General features: G+C 43.1%; 1 protein-coding gene across 1 annotated transcript in view; it reads right to left on the bottom strand.

The window, feature by feature from the left end:
* The window catches only part of LOC102755334 (keratin, type II cytoskeletal 6A), a 5,312-nt gene extending 2,650 nt beyond the window's left edge, over positions 1-2,662 (bottom strand). Inside the window, exons 1-5 of the mRNA XM_015559557.1 lie at positions 2,048-2,662; positions 957-1,171; positions 570-630; positions 318-413; positions 29-193 (exon numbers count right to left, since the gene is read on the bottom strand). Of these exons, the coding sequence (XP_015415043.1) occupies positions 29-193; positions 318-413; positions 570-630; positions 957-1,171; positions 2,048-2,587 (1,077 nt within the window). The 5' untranslated portion in view covers positions 2,588-2,662. The remainder of the gene's footprint in view (positions 1-28; positions 194-317; positions 414-569; positions 631-956; positions 1,172-2,047) is intronic.
* Positions 2,663-10,531: the final 7,869 nt, after the last annotated feature.

Raw genomic sequence — 10,531 nt, 5'->3', positions numbered from 1 at the left:
TCTCCACAGTTGCTCACTCACTGCTCACCTTGGTCTGGTACCAGGATTCAGCCTCAGTCCGGCTCCTCTGAGCAATCTCCTCATATTGGGCCTTGACTTCAGCAATGATGCTATCCAGGTCCAGGTCACGGTTGTTGTCCATGGAAAGGACCACAGAAGTGTCTGAGATGTGCGTCTGCATCTGAGCCAGTTCCTGCAGAACATGAGATGGTCAGATAATTTTCTCCTGTAAAGTTTACAGGCTTCCCAACCCCAAGATCTCCCACCCTTTTGCAGAGCCCCATTAGAGTAATTCAAATGAAGGTGGAGATGCTTACGGCTTCATAGAAGGCTCTGGTGAAGTTGATCTCATCCATGAGAGCATCTACCTTGGCTTGTAGTTCAACCTTGTTCATGTAGGCAGCATCCACATCCTGGGGAATAAGCCAACACCATGGGGTTAGCTGAGCCTTCCTTCCCCATCTGCCCACCTTTTAGCCTCCCCACTTTTGTCCTCTCAGATGTGGGGAGGACACCAGAGTTTTCTTCCTTTGCAAAGAAACATGAACCCTTGGTTGTAATCAGCTCACCTTCTTCAGAGTCACAAATTCATTCTCCGCAGCGGTGCGCTTGTTGATTTCATCTTCATATCTAGAATGAGAAAGGCATACGTCAGTGGTGACAATGATTCAGAAAAGGCAGCCTGGGGTCAGAACTTTCCATAATGGATATATCCAAGGTCAGCTTTCTTGACAGTAAGCCTTAAAGATGATTTTTGTGGTCCCTAAATGTTTCCTTGTTTACTCTCCCTATGCACCTATCCAGCCTTTTGCTTCATTTCTCTCAGGTTTGTTTTTAAGCAACATTTGTGATTTTCATCTTTGTGGACATGGTTTGCTACAAAATCATGACCACATCTCAACCTGGTCTTGAAGTGTGCAGTTCTGGAAATTACCCCATATCTCTCCTTAACTCACTTGTTCTTGAAGTCCTCCACCATGTCCTGCATGCCTCTGAGTTCTGAGTCCAAGCGGCCTCTCTCCCCCAGGATACTGTCCAGCTGTCTCCTGAGGTTGTTGATGTACTGCTCAAACAAAGGCTCCAAGTTCTGCCTCACGGTCTTGGTGCCCTGCTCCTGCAGCAGGGTCCACTTGGTGTCCAGGACCTTGTTCTGCTGCTCCAGGAAGCGCACCTGGAGAAACACAGTGGTCATTTGCCAGACAAAGGAAGGAAGAAAGTAGTATGAGTTGTCAGGTCCCCAAGCAGGCCTGTGTGGTAACAGCATTGGACTATTAGACATTGTGAGGCTCAAGCTGACAGTTCTGCTCCCTCAAACTGTTCACACCCCACTGATCTCCTCCATGAAGTTCCCCCATGGACACAGAGGTGCTCTCACCCTCTAAGTAATGGAGCCTACCAGAGACTTTCAACATTTCTCTTATCAAGTGCAATCACACAACTAGTTTAAAGTAGTATTTCCCTGATATAAAGCACAACGACATTTATTTAGTTATGACATAGCTAAATGTTTAGAATCCAATAATGAAAATTTAAATCTAATTAATAAATGGATTCCATTCTAACGGCCCATTCAGTGTATGAGTGTTCTATAAAACATCCTCGTTGAATTGTCCTTCTCTGTTTCTAAAATCAATTAGTGTTTCTATGAGACATCTAAATGTTTGTCTTTTTTTCTAATCCAGCTAGAATATCCTTTTCTTTTCTTTTTCCCCACTACCCAAGCTCTAAAGCAGTTTTCACTGGAATTTTATTTCTAATGTCTTAGATTTTCTTCACAAGGTAAAGTTAATTCATTCCATTTTCTCACGGATTGTTCTTTGCTTCAGGGTTATCAAAAGTTGAGAATTCTTTCTAGACTGGAATGAGGGACATTTAGATATTCAACAGTTCTAAATGATTTCTACCAGCTTCTGCCTATCAGATCCCAGTGGGAAGCCAGTCTGAGTCCCTTTTCCCCTCTACCCTATTCTCCCCTGAGAGAACATGTGTTGGTCCTCTACTTTGGGGACTCTGAGTCCCCACTGGAGGACAGGTCCTCCTGGCTCACCTTGTCAATGAAGGAGGCGAACTTGTTGTTGAGGGTCTTGATCTGCTCCCGCTCCTCAGTCCTCACCCGCTGGATGGTGGGGTCGATTTGCAGGTTCAGAGGAGTGAGGAGATTCTGGTTGATTGTGACCTCTTGGATGCCTCCAGGGGGGCACACAGGGAAGCCAGCGCCCCCATAGCCACCACCAAAGCCAGCTCCACCACCGAGCCCAAAGCCACCACCAGATCCACCGCCAAAACCAAATCCACTCCCGGCTCCACCTCCAAAGCCAAAGCCACCTCCAACTCTGCCACCATATCCTCCACTGATGGCACAGCTGCCACCTCCGATGGAAATCCTCTTGGAGCCCCCCAGGCCATAGAGGCTCCTGCTGCCAAAGCCAGCTCCTCCACACACTCCACCGAGGCCTCCACTGCCCCTGGAGCGGCACACGGAGACACTGCTGAAGCCAGAGCGGCTGACCCCAGGGACTCTGGCTGAGCTGGCACTGAAGCCACGGTGGCTGCTGCTTTGGGTCCTGATGGTGGATTTGCTCGACATGGTTCCTGAAGATGAGAAGGCTGAAGAAGGCGTGAGAGGCTGGAGGGTAGAGCTGAGAGCAGCAGGTGTGTGATGAGTTTGCAGGCAGCAGTTTATATATAGTGGAAATGGGCTGGGCTCAGTCCTGGAAGGTGAGCTTGCAGATTGGGGAGGGTTGGGCTTTACAAGCAGTGAGATCACAGCTGGATTATTAGAAAAGTTATGAAATATGAAGATTGCATTTTGGCTTCCTATAGTCAGGGGAAATTTTCTTGCCTTCTAGCTTTGACTTGATCTGAGTACAATAAGACTATTCTCAATTCACTGAGCTAGGAGTTAGTCACTGAATCAAACAAAGGCTCTGCATTTTATGCTTATGTATCAGAGTGCTCTCCTCTGCAAACTGCTATTTCACTCAGCAGAGATAGTGCAGCTCAATACAGGCTGTTGAATATGCCTAATAGAAAGAGTCCTGCTCCTTTTTGTTGATTACAAAGTTAAAAATGCCTTTCCTTCAATGTAAAATTCCACACAGGTAGATAAGTAGAATAACACCAGGATGGGCCCTTGGGTACTTATTACCCAACTTTATAAGATGGATCATATCATGGCCAGGCTTATTTCTTCTATACTCCCACATCCCTTCCCAAATTGTGTTGGACTTACTTTTTCTCCCACCTTTTGATTCTCTTTTAATACTTTAAGATTGTCTTTTTCGTAACAGCTGGCTTTTCTTCGCTTCACCTGTTTGTCTCTTATTGTGCATTCAGCAATGTCTTTTTCCCTTTATGCTACTTTCAGTTTGGCCTTCATTTCTATTGTGGCTTTAAAAAAAAAAACTTTTTAAAATTCATTTCATAGAGGAAGGGAAAGCGGGGGGCGGGGGGGGGGAGAGAGAGAGAAACATCAATGATGAGAATCATTGATCAGCTGCTTCCTGCACACCCACACTGGGGATCAAGCCCACAACCCAGGCATGTACCCTGCCTGGGAATTGAACCATGACCTCCTGGTTCCTTGGTTGATGGTCAACCACTGAGCCATGCCAGCTGGGTGACTGTAGTTTTGTTTTGTTTTGTTTTTCCTCTGCTTCTTTTCTGAGCTCCACAAGCAAATGTTTTAATCTTTTATTGTCTCACTAGAGTCCCAGTGCAAGAATTCGTGCACCTTGAAAGGAACTTTGGGCCGTGAGGCTGTGGTGGGCACAGGGGCAGGTCTCGGCCCATCCTCCATGACCCTGCCTGGACCCTCCTGCTGCAGACCCTGGTCCCCTGTCTGCCGCCTCCCCACTCTCATTCTGCTGGTGCAACTGCTTGCATCCACTGATGGCGCAGAGTGATTGGGGCTGGTGCCAGCAGCAGGTGCGAGTGGGGCCAGCACCATAAGTAGGTGCAAGCAGCGGCTGCTGCCCAGATTGCCCCTCAGGAGCAGGGGGAGGTGGAGAAGCCCTCAGGAATGATAAGGGCTGGCAACTGCTGCTCTCATCTGCTGACGGTGCAGAGTGATTGGGACTGGTGCTGGGTGCCAGCAGCAGGTGTGAGCGGCAGCTCTGGCGCCGGCTACGGGTGCAACTGGGGCTGGCGCTGGCTGTGGGTGTGAGTAGTGGCTCCAGCACCAGCAGCTGGTGTGAGAGGAGGCTGCAGGCCCTGATCATCCCTCAGGAGCAGGGGGAGGTAGAAAAGCCCTGAGGGGTGATTGGGGCCAGCAGCAACGCATCCCATCCATTGACAGCACCGAGCAATTGGGGCTGGCACCGGGCGCTGCAGCCAGTTCAAGCGGCGGCTCTGGAACCGGCAGCAGGTGCAAGTGCCAGGCAGGACCACAGCATGCAGGAGCAAAGAATTTTCAGTAACCACCAGAGGCTCACCCCAATGACAGCAACCAGCGCCCTGCCTTGGTCTGGCGCCCCTGCTCACCTGCTCCACCATCCCACCACGGCCAATGCCCGCCATGTTCTGCACTCTTCCGCTTGCTGCAAACGCCCGCTTTGTTCTGCGCATGACCCCTGGTGGTCAGCGCATGTCATAGCGACTGGTTGCTCTGTTGTTCTGTGGTTTGGTCTATCTGCATATTAGGGTTTTTTATATATAGATTATGTTGCCCCTTTGTTCTCTGATTTTATCATGATGTTTATTTCATTGAATTTCAAAGTCAACATAATGTTATTTTATTGTGACTTTTCTGTTGAGTGTTTTTTGTTTTTTCTATTCCCTGAGTTTTTACAAAAGTAAAGTATCTTCTGGTGCTTTTGGAATGGTTCCTTTCTGACTAGTGCTCATCTCTGAATGAGGTAAGCTACTTCTGGACCTGCATTTGCAGAAAGGATTCTTGGAGGAGGGGCCAAGACCATATCTAGGCTGGCAGGACTTCCCATTATGACACAGGGTTGGGGTAAATAATTATTTTAATATTTAATTCAGCAAACCAACAAAGATCGCTACAAAGTGGCTCACAATTCACAGTCTTTCTTTGCTTCACCAGCACAATGCTGCCAGCAGGCCCGGACTGATTCCTTGTTCAATGCTGCCTTCAGAGTTTCTTGAGACTTATGATCTATGGGGACCTGCCTCCAGACCACACACCCAGTTCTGACTGCTGCAACATGAGCTTCTTGGACTTGCACCTGAGGAAGTGTCCTTTCCATCGGCTTAGTAGGAGTTTCATGAGTCAATGGTGCCTGGCAAGTAGGAAAACCTCAGCATTTGCTTTGTCTGGCATTCCTTTGTGGTTTTCCTGTTGCTTGGTTTGGATTTGTTTGTTTGTGAGAGTGTTTCCACTGGCTTTTCTCAGATCTTCAGCTGTGGGCAGCTACTCTCTCTGTTTTCCTAACAATTGTGTGTCAATTCTTTATCTTTGTGATATAGATATATTTTTAATTTAGGGATTTTAAGATTTTTTTTGTGCGATTGAGGGTGGAGTTAACCTTTATATTTCTTGTTCTTCTTATTGTTTTTAGGTAATTCCTGAGAAGTGGGAAATGTCTCCCTTTCCTCTACTAGGTTATATTTAGAAGTCTCCCATTCACATATTTATATTTAACATGTCAGATTAACTAAAATGTTCATTTAATAACTTTAAGTTAGAAGTATTAATGTTCCTCTTTCATAATTCATGGAAATAATAGATATCATTGACCTCAGGGCTTCTTTCTTTTCTAGAACTATGTTGTGGGTCATCTGAAATGTTTCTACCAGACATCATATTTCCCATCACTAGAAATTTAATTCCAAACATATCTGTGCTCTTCTCAGTATAACAGACTACTTTATGACTGAAATAAAATTTGTATTATTGAAAATTTCAAACAGATACAATTAAAGAAAATAGTATTCAACCAACATATACCAATTACCCAGATTAAATGATTATCAATATTTTATCATTATTGTTTAATCTAATTCCCCTACTTTTTATATCTGTATTTTCCATTTATTTTGATGAAGCATCTTATAGAAAATCCAGGTATCAGGTCATTTCACTTATAAATATGTCCATGCATGTCTAAGTAATAATTACTTTTTCATCTAAATCTGAATGTAAATAGGTATTAGATTTCATTAAGAAAGGACTTGATTATGATATAATAACTGTTATGCAGTTAGATTAAAAAATGTAGTCAGTGACAAGTATGCCCTAAGTTCAATCAGTCTGTAGTCTCACAGTGAGGTGCATTGACTCTTTATGATTAGGGGGACCACAAAGAGACAGATTAAGTACCATTCCCACCTCATCAGATCAAGGGCACACACTGTCAACATGACATCGCTGTTGATATTAACCTTGCTTACTTGGTTGAGGAAATGTTCATTAGATTTCTCTACTGTAAAGTTACTCTTTTACCCCTTATTCCTTCGGAAGGAAGTCAGTGTGCACAGCCCACACTTAGAGGGGAAGAGTTATTCTCTACCTTTCTGAGGTGGGAACTCCTATATAAATGATTTGGAGTTCCTCTGCATGAGAGTGTCTATCATCCCTTATTAATTATTATCCAATCATTTATTTACATAAGTATGAACCATGAATATTTATTTTATACTTTGGATTATAACCAAATACTGTATTATCTGTTTTTAATTAATTAACTTCTGGCTCAGATAGTTCCAATTTGGCTTTTAGGAGCTCTTTCGGTGGGTTTTTTTATTGCTTCCTTACTTTATGGCACTGAAAGATGCTCTTGTGTAATCCTATATTTCCCACCCCATTCCTAGAAACAATAGTTTCTCCTTCATTCCTAATAAATGAGCCTTTATTTCCAATGGTATTAGCCAGGGTTGTCCAGAGAAACACAACAATAGAAGATATAATCTTATATACTAGAGCCCCTGTGCGCAAAATTTATGCAATGGTAGGGTCCCTAGCCTGGCCTGCGATCAGGGCTGGTCTTCCCCAGCTGCCGGCATTTGACCACCCCACCCACCCTTCCCCCACCACTGCTGCCACTCATCCTCTGTGTGTGGGGCGACATGCAGGGCGATCGGGGCGCTCGCTCACACCTGCCTTGGCTTGGCGCCACATGAGTCCGCTGCCACCCACCGCCAGCTCCCCATTCCCCATTGGGCAACTGGGGCCTGTGGGCTGAGGGCAGCTCCTGTGTTGAGTGTCTTCCCCCTAGTGGTCAGTGCAGGTCATAGCGGCCAGTCGTTCTGCCGTCCAGTCGATTTGTATACTACACTTTTATATATATAGACATGTATGCATACATATTATAAGAAATTGGCTCATGTGGTTTTGGGAGGTTGGCAACTCTAATATCTGCAGAACTGATGTCCCAGTCCAAGTCCTGAGGCAGACAGGTTGTTGCCAAACTAGAAAGCACCAGTGTACTAGTAGGAAAATAATTTGATAAGAAAATTCTCCCTTATTTAGTGCAGGGTCAGCTTTTTGTTCTATTTTGACCTTCAACTGATTGGGTGAGGCCCACTTACATTATGGTGGGCAATATACTTTACTCAGCCTATTAATTTAGTGTTAATTTTATCTAACTACACCCTCACATGATAGAAGAAATCATAGGCACCAAAATCTTGGACATCTCTTGTAGCAATATGTTTACTGATACATCTCTTAGGACAATAGAAACTAAGGAGAAGATAAACAAATGCGACTACATCAAAATAAAAAGCTTCTGCACTGCAAAGGAAACCATCAACAAAATAACAAGAAAGCCCACTGCATGGGAGAACATATTTGCCAATGATACATCTGAAAAGGAATTAATCTTGGGAATGCACTGGTACAGCCACTGTGGAAAACAGTATGGAGTTTCCTCAAAAAATTAAAGATGAAACTCCCATTTGACCCAGTGATCCACTTCTGGAAATATATCCTACAAAACCCAAAACACTCATCAGAAAGAATATAAGCACCCCTATGTTCATAGCAGCGCAATTTACAATAGCTAAGATTTGCAAACAGCCTAAATGTCCATCAGCAGATGAGTGGATAAAAATATTATTGGTACATTTACACAATGGAACACTACATGGCAATAAAAAGAAAGAACACTTACCATTTGCAACAGCATGAATGTTCCTGGAGAATATTAGGCTGAGCAAAATATACCAGACAGAGAAAGATAAGTATCACATGATCTTACTCATACGTGGAATCTGATGAACCAAATAAACTGAAGATCAAAAATAGACCCAGAGACATAGAAGCATGAACAGACTGTTGATCCTCAGAGGGAAGGCATGGGAGGTGGGAAAAGATCAACCAATGAACTTGTATGCATATATGCATAGCCCATGGACACAGACAATGGAGTGGTGAGGGCTTGGCCTGGGGGGGAGAGGGGAGATGGGAGCGGGCTGGAAGAGTTTAATGGGGGTGGAGGAAGGAGGACCTATGTAATACTTTCAACAATAAATATTTTAAAATAATAAAATAAATACATCCTCACAGAAACCCCCAGAATAATTTTTGACCAAATATCTAGACACCTTGTAGCCCAGCCAAGAAGACATACAATTAACCATCACACTAATACTGGGTAATAGTTTTAGAAGTCAAGATCTGGGAGCTAGATGTGCTCATTGCTATTGGGGTGTCATTGTTTCTAGGCACCATTAGGTGATAGAAAAATATGTGTACTATATTCTAGCCCCTGTATATGCACATTTCTATAAATATTACTGTATGTAACCATCTGTCTATATTAAACTAAACATAACTTCATGCTGATGTCACCAACTCTAATTCATTACTATATGGATCATTTTAGCCTTCTTCTTTGTTTATCTGTAACCTCAAACAGAAACAGTGATAAACCTTGCTCCAACCATCTGCCATTTACTTACTTAATTTTTCAATTCCAGTATATATGAATAGTGGTTTCAGAATTATTAAGCCATATCCTCAGTGGAAAAAAACCTTATCAACCAGAGCGCAGTGTTTATGTACAGCCTTTAGTCTTAACAGATTTCACTCATTTCCAAAATTACTTAGGTCAGCCTTTTTAGTCCCCACACCTCTCAATGAGGTGGTTTTACACATTTGTAATACAGAGAGATTCATTTCACATCATGCATTTCATCCTGGGATTTCTTAACCTCATAGGTTATTCTTTTTAAAAACTTCTAACATTCAGGTTCATGATGTGCTGCAAAATTCTATAAGTTTTTACAAATGCATAGCGTTGTGAATTCACCATTATAGTATCATACAGAAGAGAATCATCACCCTAACCACCCCCATTCCCTGTGCTTCACCTACTTAACCTTGCCTTTCCATATAGACTTTAGAATCAACTTGAATCTTTAGAATCTACAAGAGATTGCTGGAATTTCAACTGAGATTGTGTTGAATCTGTATACCAAATTGGGAAGAATCGATATTTTAGTGATATTGAGTCTTCCAATCCATGAAGGAATATCTCTTCATATGTTTATGCCTGTGATTTTCTTCATCGGTATTTTATAATTTTCCACATATAGATTTTCTACATAGTTTTTTATATATATACTTAAGTATTTAATCTTTTATAAAAAATTTAAAATGTCAATTTTCAGTTCTTCATTGCTGACATAATACAAAATTGACTTTTATTTAGAGTAGTTCCCCCTTATTCATGGTTTCATTTTCCATGGTTTCAGTTACCCACAGTGAACAATGGTCCTAAACTATTAAATCAAAATTTCCAAAAAGAAATAATTCATAAGTTTTAAATTGCATTCTGTTCTGAGTAGGCTGATAAAATATCGTGCTATTCCACTCTGTCCCACCTGGCATGTGAATCATCCCTTTGTTCAGTGTATCTACACTGAACATACTACTGGCTCATTAGTCACTTAGTAGCTATCTCAATTATTAGATCAACTGTCACAATATCACAGTGTTTGTGCTCAAGTAACTCTTATTTATAATGGCCTCAAAACCCATGACTAGTGATGCTGACAATTCAGATATGCCACAGAGAAGTCATAAAGTACTTCCTTTAAGTGAAGAGGCATATATGAATTGGAATAAAATATAGTATGTATATATATCCTATCTAATAATAAACAAACATGGTAATTGACTGTACCTTCATTATGCCTCCCATTGGCTAATCAGCACGATATGCAAATTAACCCAACCAAGATGGCGGCTGGCAGCCACGCAGCTGAAGCGAGTAGGAGGCTTGCTTGCTCCAGTGATGGAGGAAGCCAAGGTTCCCCGCTTGCCGCAGCCCGGCTCTGAGCTCTGAAAGCAACAAAGTTTCAATTATAGAAGCTAAACAAACCCCAGATACCTGCTTTCAGCAGGCCGTGGCCTCAGAGCTGGAGCAAGTAGGAGCTGACTCTCAGCTCCAGTGACGGCAACAAAGTTTCAATTATAGAAGATAAATAAATCCTAGCATTAAAGAAAGGAGAGGCTGGGACCTTGGGTTGCTGGGAGGGGTGCTCAGCCTGAGAACAGCCATCAGCCTCTCACCCAGGCACCCCAGCGGGGCTCCCCCACCCTAAAGGGGCTGTGGGGCGCCTG

This window comes from Myotis davidii, unplaced genomic scaffold (assembly GCF_000327345.1).
Source record: "Myotis davidii unplaced genomic scaffold, ASM32734v1 scaffold233, whole genome shotgun sequence".
Classification (NCBI taxonomy): Eukaryota; Metazoa; Chordata; class Mammalia; order Chiroptera; family Vespertilionidae; genus Myotis; species Myotis davidii.
The sequence above is the reverse complement of the archived record's forward strand: the minus strand, read 5'-3'. Positions and strand labels throughout refer to the sequence as shown.